The sequence below is a fragment of the Stomoxys calcitrans genome, chromosome 5 (genome assembly GCF_963082655.1).
Source record: "Stomoxys calcitrans chromosome 5, idStoCalc2.1, whole genome shotgun sequence".
In the NCBI taxonomy this organism is placed as follows: Eukaryota; Metazoa; Arthropoda; class Insecta; order Diptera; family Muscidae; genus Stomoxys; species Stomoxys calcitrans.
In genome coordinates this window covers 63,101,664-63,113,947 of record NC_081556.1, presented here as the reverse complement: position 1 = coordinate 63,113,947, position 12,284 = coordinate 63,101,664, and the positions used below count along the sequence as shown (strand labels likewise).

General features: G+C 37.3%; 1 protein-coding gene across 3 annotated transcripts in view; it reads right to left on the bottom strand.

Moving 5' to 3' along the window:
* Positions 1-900: 900 nt before the first annotated feature.
* The window catches only part of LOC106093476 (serine/threonine-protein kinase 10), a 44,676-nt gene continuing 33,292 nt past the window's right edge, over positions 901-12,284 (bottom strand). For 2 of the 3 annotated variants that reach the window (XM_013260531.2, XM_013260530.2), the window contains exons 11-12: positions 1,495-12,270; positions 1,126-1,212 (exon numbers count right to left, since the gene is read on the bottom strand). In XM_013260531.2, the coding sequence (XP_013115985.2) occupies positions 11,257-12,270 (1,014 nt within the window). In that variant the 3' untranslated portion in view covers positions 1,126-1,212; positions 1,495-11,256. Of the gene's footprint in view, positions 1,213-1,494; positions 12,271-12,284 lie in introns of all 3 variants that reach the window. The other variant, XM_013260532.2, reaches the window with a different exon arrangement.

The window sequence follows — 12,284 nt, the reverse complement described above, 5'->3', positions numbered from 1 at the left end:
GCTAAACTTCAAAGGGCTCATGTCCTCCACGGTACTACCAAATTGCAATTGGCCGTTTCTTAAATTTCTCCAAGATATGGCATCATTTGTTCTTTTGACGTTGCCTTCCCTTGGCTACAATTTGGATTTTTTCTTTGCCAAATTGGGATGACCATGAATTGAGTCATTTCATCCTTTTGTAGCCCATTTATTTTGCATAAATTATTTTTAACTATGAAAAAGTATGTACTTATTTATTTCAAAAACTTAAATTTTTACTTTTATTTTAACTATTTATATCAAGTAACAATTCTTTTCGATTGCTCCAGAGCTCACGAGTGGATTTCGATCAGCTGATACTCTACCGGCTCTTGCACAAATACTGAGTGCCAATGATGCTTGCGTATATGTTCCCGTGGCGATCGGTCCTTTGGACCCGAACGAGCTTACTTACCTATAGGAGCTTAACGAGGTTCGCCACCTCCACATGAATATGTGTATAAAACAACAACAACAACAGCAACAAAAAAAATGCTAGTAAAAAGACAGGTGTCACTTGTTTCAGTTGTTTATTTTAATAACTATATATTATTTACAATAATAATGTCTACACTTGTATTTTGCATTATTTTTTTATATAAATAGAAGTGGTATGTATATATAATAGAATATATATAATAGATTGCGTTACACAAATGCACATACATACATCATAAACACAAAAATGTTTGTAATTATAGCATATCAATAAATTGTGTGTACATAATTAATTCTATAATATATATGTATATATATATATATATATATATATATATATATATATATATATATATATATATATATATATATATATATATATATATATATATATATATATATATATATATATATATATATATATATATATATATATATATATATATATATATATAAATCAATAGATAACATTATTTCTGTTCGACAGACTACTTTTATAACGTTTGTAGATATGTCATTTATCAGTTGTGATCGATTTATGTAATCAGTTGTGATCGACATAAGTAATTTGGGAAATCAAATTAGTTCCCACTAGATTTGCAGACCTTAACCTTCGGAAAACGACGATAGACTGCTGCGTGTGGAACCTGTGAAATGATCCCGTTGCAACGCATCCGCATGTACAGACACAATGGCGGCTCCCCCATATAAAGACTCCATATCTTCCATTTGCTTTGAAAATGTTTCCTCCAGGCGCTATATCACGCGGATTACAAAATATAGAAAGAAAAAAGCATTTCGATTGTTACTAAATTGTTACTAATTGTAACTGAAAATCTTCAGTTTCACACTTTTCAACCATAATATGATATAACATTTCTATTGTATTTACACATAGATATGAATTCGCGCTTTCAAACTTGCACCAAACATACATTTCAATAAACGAAAATAAAGAAATTTGTGTGTATATGATATAAAACATCGAGTAAACAACTTTCCACAAACATTAAAATCCTTTGAATAAATTAGACTAACCTTTTTGTTTCTCCAAGGGCAGTTGGAAGTTATAAATCAGTGTTGGCTTGTTTTAATATGAAACAACGAGTACATATTTTTGTAATGGGCGATGTGACATGCATTTAAATTATGTTCCCTAACTCCAATCAAGCTTAAGGATTCAACATTAATTGATCGATTCGGATTTTATTGAAATAGCTTTTGCTAGCGTCATGAACCGTCCTATTCCATGCAAGCAATTGTATTGTAGGAAACTATATACACATATATATATAGATATATGTATATATATGCAAATGGAAAAGAAAAGCCAGAGATCACAACACACACCAACCACTATGGGACACGTTCCCTTTTTGGTTAGAAGACTTTTCAACGATATTAGATGTGATGGCTTCAAGGGCCGTACCTTGATGTGTTACATTTGTGTCGTATTTATTACGAAAACGCCTCTATGATACAAATACCCCATTAACCGCACTCGGCAACACTGTCTATTAGCTGTACTTTACCCAATACATATATACTGTCATAGACGATTCACTTAACAAGATTAGGCCCAGGATCAATTTAACAAGGTTAAACCAAGCGATCAGCCGACACACATATTTTTTTTTTTAATTTTCGTCATTAAGGTTGTCAAACTTACTATTGTTCACACTCAAATTGAATTAACAAAATATACAAAATAAAAATAAATAAATGTTTACTGACATTTATTAACATTCACAATAGCCCTATCAAATTTATATTCTCGCAAGTGACTTAACCTTCTTTTAGTGAATCCTGACTGTAATATTAAATATCTTTAATACGAAATTATAGCCCAAGATCCATCTCTATTTTTGTCATAGTTCTAGAACCCTACTATTATTCTGAGACTTGACCGCCTCAAATCCTACAGCCCATACATAGATGCTAACGTACAGGATGTGGGTCCCAATTGCGACGTGGGATCACACGACACACGTCACCTGCCCAGCCAGACACACTCGTCTCTGACCCAAATTTCTCTTGACGCACCCCACCTTAGACGCAGTGTTTCTGCATTTGGATATACAACACAACCAAGCAGACAAAATATAAAACACAACACACTGATACAACAATAACAACAACCAGTGCAAGGGGTCGTGGGTTCGATTCCCACGAGCGGCTTTGGTCTGTCGCTGCTGTGATATTACGACGGATAAATATTGTCTAAGTGTGCCAATTCTGACTGCCACTATAATCTAACTTTATATAACAACTCGCCTAATCTGCCTATGGAAATATATGTGTGTAGGTCATGCAGGGAGGATGATAAGACATTTGAGAATTGCCCGGCTTTCGCGGCTAGCAAAATTGTGGCGACACAATACCAGACATAACTCAACTTATGGAAGTGGTATGGAAAGCTGTTAAAAATTTTGTAATTAGCAAGGAATTCCCAACTTAGATTTTCTTTTTCGATGTTACTTTTTAGTATTTAGAGCGCACAACTAACCGATTACTGGCATAGTTGTGTGTCCATAGTGGCATGGGGCGGATTAATATCCGCACCCATTTTTCAACCTAACCTAACTTGGCTGAGGTTTATAATAATATTCGACCAGGTTTAGGCGACAGCCCTTGCCGATAAAAGACTCCATCGGGTCAATCCGGCACGTACAACCTGCTTCCATGGAATTGAGATTCGGCCAGGTCGAATTTAAGCTCCCATTAATTTTTTTTAATACAAATTCGTTTTTGACTTAGGTTTGGTTTACTGCTTTGAGGGAAGGCCTGGCAGACATCATCGGGGATAACTCAAAATGCGTCTATTATGCTATAAATTCCCTAAATCGAAAGATTGGTCGGTATGGCAGTTATATTAAAGTAAGTTCCGATCTGGCGCAGACTCGGTTGTTGAGGGCTACAATGCAACTCACTGTTCCAAATTTGAGCGAAATCAGTTGCTTAATTCCCATTTTATGGTTTCGAGAGATGGGGGTTTATGGTCAAACTCGGCACGGTTGTCGACGAATTTAATACAATTCACTATTGCAAATTTCGGTGAAATCGGTGCAAATATATGATTTTAAAGGCCTAGAAAGTCTTTCCGGAGATTGGTGTATATGGGGAGATCTTCACCTGACTATGGCTATTATTTTTAATGGTTGTAGCCTGGTTTCAACAGACTGACTGACACAAGTTTTAAGACGATCTAGCATGTATGCATTGAAGTTGTAAATTAATAATTCGATGTGTTCAAAATAGGGCTGCGGCGACCAATTTTGACTCGACTCCGACTCCGGAATCCACGCCGGGCACTTAAAAATGCTCTATTTTATACACACCACTAAAGTGTCGTGATACCCAACCAAGGCATTATGGGTATCAAATGGAAGGTATGAGCAAATAGATTAAGAATATGTAAAAACAAAATATAAAAATTGGACCTGGGAAGGACCTACGAGACCTTGAGAATTTTGAACCCCCTTTAGCCCTAGGCAATATGGGTACCAAATGAAAGGTATCAAGGAGTAGACTACGGCCTTTTTTCCAATTTTAGCTAGACGAAATCACGATCCCGTCGGAACGAATGACAACGAATTTTTTTGGTACATTAATTTTAATTTATACAAAAATATAATCAAAAAAATGTACTTAAAAATTGTTTCGTACCACGTACGTTTTTCTCAAGTGATTAGTGGAGCAAATTTTTCCTGAATTGGGCTTTCATACTGTCCGAAAACTGAGCTTATTCAAAAAACATGTGCAAGTTTTCAATATTCCTAAATATCCATTGCAGGATAAATATGGAAAACCTAAAAAGTGAAAATTTCACTAATATAATCAAACAATTTTTGTCCTGTGATACAAAATTCAGAGACATTTTTTTCAAACATAAAATTTTAATGAAATTTTTTGCAAACACATGCACAATTTCAATGAAGTGTTTTCTAAAGACAACATGTAAATGCAATTTTTATGTAGAATTTTTCTATCAAATGTTTTTTAAAGACAAAATTTAAAAAAAATTTAAGGACATTTTTAAAGGTAAAATTTCAAAGAAAGTTATTATTAAAGACAACATTTTAATGATACTTTTCCAAAGTTTTTCTAAATGAAACTTTCAATAAGGTTATTTCTTAAGACTAATTCGATGAAATTTTCTATAATATTTTTTTAAAGACTAAAATCCAATAAAATTTTTTCTAAAGACGAAATTTCGATCAAATTTCCTCCATTGAAAAAAATTTTGATCAAATTTTCTGCAAAGACAAAATTCCAATGAAATTTTTTCTAAAGATAAAATTTAAAGGATTTTTTCAATTGTTTCTAAAGACAATATTTCAACTAAATTTTTCTAGAGCTATAATTTCAATGACAAAATTTAAAGACAAAGTTTTGAATTTTTTTTCTTTAAGACAAGAATTCAAACACTTTTTTTAAGGACTAAATTTTAATGATTTTTTTTATATAACAATTTTTTTTTTGTTGAAACATTTTTTCTATTTTGTCTGGTGTCGAAGTCAAGGTTATTTTTTCGACTCCGACTCCAGGGAAAATTGCTCGACTCCGACACCGCAGCCATAGTTCAAAAGTATAAAAAGAAAAAATGCAGTAGCATTTTTTGTTTATAGAAAATTTGGTAGATTTTAGATTTGGTAAATAAAAATTTTCTTGAGTGCTGGAAGTATAAAAGGTGCCTTGCTCTCAATTGGGTGGCTTGGTGCGACAGGTCCCAAGACTCTCACCCATAATTGTTCGGTTGTCTTAAGAATACGTTTGAAAGTGACTACTGAACATAACCGTTAGGGCAATATTTTACGTTCCGTTCTCGTGTCAGCGGATTAGAACTGATATATAGCAAATTTCAAAGCCGCAAATGTTAATTTTTAACAACTGTTACACTCACAGAAAAGTCTGCCGATAATACCAAATACTGTCTGCTGACTGCCCGTAGTTATTTTTGATACTATTTATTTATTTACAACAGCTAATGGCAGCTGGAAACCCCGAATAAAAGTATATATTACTTAAAATAACGCAGATTCGCCCATAGGAATAGGTAGAAGACGAATAAATAGACCACAAGCCACTTTTTGGGCAACCCAATAGATTCAGATCGAATATTTCTGTAATCGGTAGCCGAATAAGATATCGGTAAGCCCGCAGTTACGGGTTCTACATACACAGGCATGCGCTCAGTCGTCACACATGAACCCGCAGAAGCGGATTAGGTTGGAATCAGCAGCGCCATCTAATTCGCAATAAGGAATTCTATCCTTTACTTGCTCAAGTCACAAATTTCAGCTATAGTTCTGCTGCTGTAGCAGAATGCAATTTTAGAAAGCAGTATGACTACTGAAAAACCTGTTGTTTCCTGAAAATGTATGCGATCCATTTATGATGGGGTTCTTAGAACGCATGTTTAAAATATATTTGGGAAATTTTCCAAATATCAGATAACGATGCCATTATGTATTTGATCGATTACGTTGATCTAGATTTACGATTGGCACAAAATTGATTTTGATTTGAAGGCCCAGTTTTGTGAAAAGGTTAGGAAGAACTTTGGATAGTCAACACCATAGACACATATTTATCATCTTATTTTACAATAAATCACAACTCCATAGTTAGGTTTGTAGGTGTGGTAGTCTATTTTATAAACAGACTCACTTAGACTTTTGGTAATCCGAGCACGCTACTAACTTGGATACCAGGGCGACCATATCCGTAGTTACAATATCAAACCAGTAAGGAAAGGCTGAAGAGTCTCAGTGAGGAGTCGGGTGGCACTGGCTCTTAATTAAATACTGAGTGCCAATGATACTCGAGATGACAAGGCGAGTTAATAGCGCCATCAAATAATTAATGGCCAACATCAGCGTCTGTTTCCACGTTAGGGGCGGCTGGAGGCGAGCGTCGGATCTTGGATCAAGCGGCTCGCCATAGCGAGGGATACATGTGCAATAACATAAAACCCATACGGTTGGGGCGCTGGATCAGTAACCCGCCCCGGAAAACTATGAGAAACAAAGGAATAGTAAAAACGGAACCCCCAACGTTGACGACCTAAGCAAACGAAAAAAAGGACCACGATTTGCGGATCTGCACCTGGAATGTCCGCATTCTTTATAGAGAAGGTGCAGTATACGCGCTGGCGGATGTATTAGAGAAGTACAAGGCAGATATTACCGCCTTACAGGAAGTGCGATGGACTGGGAATGGCGTCACTACAACATCAAACGGTGACGAACTATACTATAGCTGCCATAATACGAGGCATGAATTTGGCTGTGGTTTTGTGGTTAGTCGGAGACTGAAACGCCTTGTCTCCAGCTTTACTCCGGTGGATGAGTGGCTGGCCACAATCCGCATAAAAGCCAAATTCTTCAACATCAACCTTATTTGTGCCCATGCCCCGACGGAAAATGAAGACGAGCAGACCAAGGATATTTTCTACGAGCGCCTAGAGAGAGAATTTGACCGCTGCCCCGCCCATGATATTAAAATCATTCTGGGAGATTTTAATGCGAAGATAGGGAAGGAAGACATTTTTGGTCCAACAGTCGGAAAGTTTAGCCTCCACGAGATAACGTCCAGTAATGGGTTGAGGCAGATAGATTTTGCCGCGGTAGTTAGTAGCACCAGATTTCAACATAAAGATATTCACAAAGCCAAATGACTGTCACCCGATCAAAACATGAGAAACCAAATTGATCACGTTGTGATAGGTGGAAGGCATTCATCCAGCGGGTTAGATATACGATCGATCCGTGAAGCGAATATAAATTCGGATCATTACCTTGTTGCAGCAAAGGTTCGCACCCGTTTGAACAAGGCGAGGAAAGCACGATCTGCCACTGCACGGAAGTATGACATTGAAAAGCTGCAAACACAACAAATAAGAGCGGCATACTCCACTCGACTGACACAACTGCTTGATGAAAGCACTCCTTGTTCCGATGATATAATGGCGCAGTGGCAAACTTTTGCCCACTCCAAGAGTGGCGAGATGCTACTGAAGCCAAGAATGCGGCATATAGAGCAACCCTGCGATCAGTAGCAACGCGCCAGATGAAGGAGAGGTCTCGGGAGAAAAGGAGAGGGGAGAAACGTCTATTCCGCAGAAAGCAAAAAGGAACTGGAAAGACGTGAGTGTAAGCGAATTGAGATGTACAGGAGTCAGAATGAAGTCCGGAAATTCTACCAAAGAATTAATCATCAAACCGATGGCTTTGGTGCAGGCACATCCTCCTGCAGAGACAAAGAAGGAAATCTGGTAACTGACACAGATAACATGCTGACGATATGCAAAGAACGTTTTACCCAACTGCTAGTGTCCGACGTTGGCGGCGAAGAGGATACCGCAGAACCAATCCCTGATGATGGTATAGAACGTTTACCTTCTAGTCAGAATGAGGTCCAAGTAGCAGTGACCCGACTAAAGAGCAACAAGGCAGCAGGAGCCGACGGGTTACCTGCTTAACTATTTAAGACAGGAGGCGACACGCTGATAAGGCGTATGCATCAACTTATCTGCGCAGTCTGGCTAGAAGAACGCATACCCGATGATTGGAACCTCACCATACTATGCCCCGTACACAAGAAAGGACACAAGACGGAATGTGCCAACTACAGAGGAATAAGTCTCCTCCCAATCGCATACAAGATACTCTCGAGCGTACTGTGTGAAAGATTAAAACCAATGAAAAAAGATTAAAGTCAATGAGATAATTGGGCCCTATCAATTCGGCTTAGACCTGGTAAATCCACCCTAGACCAGATATTCACGCTGCGCCAAATCCTGGAAAAGACCCGAGAAGGACAAATCAACACCTACCATCTCTTTGTTGACTACAAAGCCACCTTCGATACTCCTTTACGTTCAAAGGTGTTTCAAGCCATGTCAGAGTTTGGTATCCCTGCAAAATAAAGACTCTGCAGGATGACATTTGCTGATACGCGCTCCTCAGTAAGAATAGGAAAGAATCTCTCCGAAACATTTAATACCAAACGAGGTTTCAGACAAGGAGACAGCCTATCGTGCGATCTCTTTAATATCATGCTGGAGAAGATTAAACGATATGCAGATGTGAATAGATATGGCACACTAATCACAAGAGAACACATGCTACTCGCCTATGCAGACGACATCGATATCATACGTCGGTCATCGGAAGTAGTAATTGCAGCCTTTAAAAGAATCGAAAGAGTCAGTGAAAATGGATCTGGCAGTAAATGGAGATAAGACGAAATGGATGGTTTCAACTCCCAAAAAAACTTGCACAACCGAGCAGGTAAAGAAAATGGAGAAAGTTGGGAACCACAACTTTGAGACAGTCAGTAACTTTATCTACCTCGGCACCGCCGTAACCGGAACAAATGACACCAGTTTCGAAATTAAGCGAAAAATAATACTGGCAAACAGATGCTACTTTGGACTAAGTAAGCAGTTTAGAAATGAGACCACCTCTCGACAGACGAAGATAACACTATACAAGACACTGATACTACCCGTGCTACGGTTCTGGAGCATGGGTACTTGTGAAAGCAGATGAGACAGTGCTTGGAGTACTTGAGAGAAAGATTCTTCCTAAATGGAGAATATAGGCGACGTATGAATCATGAGCTGTATGACGACGATAGCATAGTTACACGCATCAAAATACAACGGCTGCGTTGGGTAGGTCCAAAAGCCCGATGGAAAGATCAAGTTGTGGGAGACACCTCGAAACTTGGTGTCAGAGAATGAGCGCAGAAGATCGAAGCGCTTGAAACGCTATTCTACGTTCGGCTAATGGAACAAGTATTCTGTCATAGCCAATTAAAGTAAGTAAGTACTACATCTTGTTAAGATCGGACTAAAATAGTGGCTTCTACAGCCTTAAAAGTCAAATCGGATGAAAGATATATATGGAACGTTTATCTAAATCTGAACCGATTTATATGACATTTTGCACACATATGAAGACGTCATATAGAGCACCCCATGCCATATTTGGTAAAGATCAGACCAAAATTGTGGCTGGTACAGGCTTTAAACTCCATATAGGATAAAAGATATATATGGATGCTATATCTAAATTTGAAATAAAACACCCCGTGCCCAATTTTGTTAAGATCGGACCAAAATTGTGGCTTCTACAGCCTTAAAAGGCCATATCTAATAAAAGATATACAATATATGGGAACTATATCTAAATCTGAACCGATTTTTATGAAATTTTGCACACATACAAAGACGTTTGCACAAGACAAAGCACCTCTTGCAAAATTTTGTAAAGATCGGACTCAAATTGAGGCTTCTACAGACATAAAAGGCCATATTGGATGAAAGATAATATGGGAGCTATATCTACATCTAAACCGATTTTTTTCAAAATCAATAGCCAAAAAAGAGATTTGTGCAAAATTTCATGACAATCGGACAATAAATGCGACCTGTAACATGATTACAAGAATACAAGAACAGACGGACGGACATAGCTAAATAAAATCAGGAAGTGATTCAAAGCCGATCGGTATGCTTATCAATGGGTCTAGCTCTTTTGCTTCTAAGCATTGCAAACAAATGCACAAAGTTATAATACACTGTCCAAAAAAGGGGGGACCAGTATAACGCAAATCTACCCAAGAACATTCCATTATGGAACAGGGGCAAACATCTCACATAATAGTGAGTGCTGACCGATTCAAGTTTAACCTCATTGATAAGGGACCTCCTTTTTATCGGGGAATAATTGCGCTTTTATCTCGCTCAATATCTCAATTTTTGGAGGCAGTAGCGTGATTGCAACCGTTGGACAGCCAGACGAAATTCTGGATTCATTAGAGTGTGAGTATAAATACACAGGGCCGACCAGATATTGTATTATTAAAAGAATTGGCCAAACTAAAACATGACGAATTTTCTTTGATATGACAACGGAATGGGTTTTACATGACATATATATTAGGTTAAGCTCCTCCTATGTTAGCCGTTTTGCCATAGAAATTTCTATAATTTGTAATGGTAGTAAATGTGGAAACGCTATTAATATTCAAAACTAACTGATATTCAAACTGAACAGATGCAAAATCCCAATAAAATTGTTGGTTCAACGATAAGGGACCTTTTCTTTAGCAGTGTCGGCAATGAGGAGGAATTTTATAATACTGATATACTCGAAAAAGAGGGTGGTTTGCCATTGTTGTGCTCTTGCTTTTACTAGTTTTAGTTCGGAGATTTTCTGATTGTCCCTACTGGTATATTTTTGTAGATTTTAAATTATTTTGGGTCACTTTGTGGAATGTTTCTCTCGTTTATTTAACTCAAAGACTACTGTGACCACAAGAATATATGTATGTAACGATGATAGATCGCAAACTGATCGTGTTTACGAAGCGTTTAGAAAACACAGATAATGAACGCAGGTATGTAGACAAAAGGTCATTGAACTTGAAAAATGGGTTCTTCTCAATAACAAAACTGCATGTTGGTTTTAGTAATTGGCTCATATATGTAAAATGTTAGGGTTTGTTAATGTTACGTTAGCAATTATGTTAGTAAAAAGTTAATACTATTATACTCAAGCAATATAACCTGCGTTTATAACGTATGAGTAATTTGAATGTCGATTTAAGTCGCGATTTTTGGAAACATATTCACGACCTAAATCTGGGGGCTCCAGTTGCAGGGAATATTACTAATGTCAATACTATTGCATTACTGCATTAAGCTAAAATAATGGCTGCTTGTAAATTATTTGGAGTGAGGGAGCACAATAACGAAAATGTATAGGAAAATTAGTATAATGGTAAAGACTACGCCATAGAATCTTCATCTTTAATGTTTTGATTATTTGTTGGTTTCGGCACAATTCGCGGTAGTGTAAATCTTGGTGCCCTTTGAAGTAGGAATCCTTCGTACGGCTTTCCATCTTCGTGTGTTTGAGAACGTCGCAACGTAGCGCGAAGTAAGGGATCAACATCATTTAGTAGAGCTGCAGCCTTTTCTGCTGCCACATTGCTATCGGATGTAGGCGCCGAAAATCCTTCAGGTAAGTTGTGAAGAGAAATAGATGCGGACATGGAAGAACTTCTTTCAGGTAAAATTGATGGTCTTTTAATCGTAAACGACGACGACGGATGCAAAAGTGGACGAGTATCCACTCGTAAATTTGTTATATCTTTATCCGAAGCTAAAGATTTTCTGTCAAACCTATTAAATGCACTGTCATCGGAATATTCACGAGTATCAATTTTGGTTTGTAAATGTGAATTTCCAAATGTTGTTAAAACGGGATTGACTTCTTCTTTAATAGTTTGGGTTACATTTGAAATAGGCGATGTTTTGATTTCAACTAAATCTTCTTCCGTTTCCATAAATTGATTTCCATCAGAAGGCATTATATTATAATTTAGACTTGGATTTCTGGAATAATTCAATTTAGTTGGCGCATTCGTGGTGGTATTATAACTTGGCCGAGGCATGGAAGATGTTCCAACTGGTAGTTCATTTGAAGTCTTTGGACATTGCTGTTTAATAAGTATGGGAGTATTGGGCACGCTTTTGCTGAGATCTGGCACAGAACTACGGAAATTTGAACTTATCCCCGGTGAAAACATTGACAAAGTTCTAGACCGAAGCATTTGCTGAGAATTATTTAGAAATACTCCCTTAGGTACTATGCGGGGTATGTCATTAAATATTCCGACCAAATGGCTTGGCAGCTCAAACGGGCTTTTCATCGCTTCAATGAAGTTCCTTTCACATTCTACATATCCATAACGCCGCCCAAAATCATTGAGAACTGTATTAAAAGACTCGATCATTTTCTATTTTCATTCCA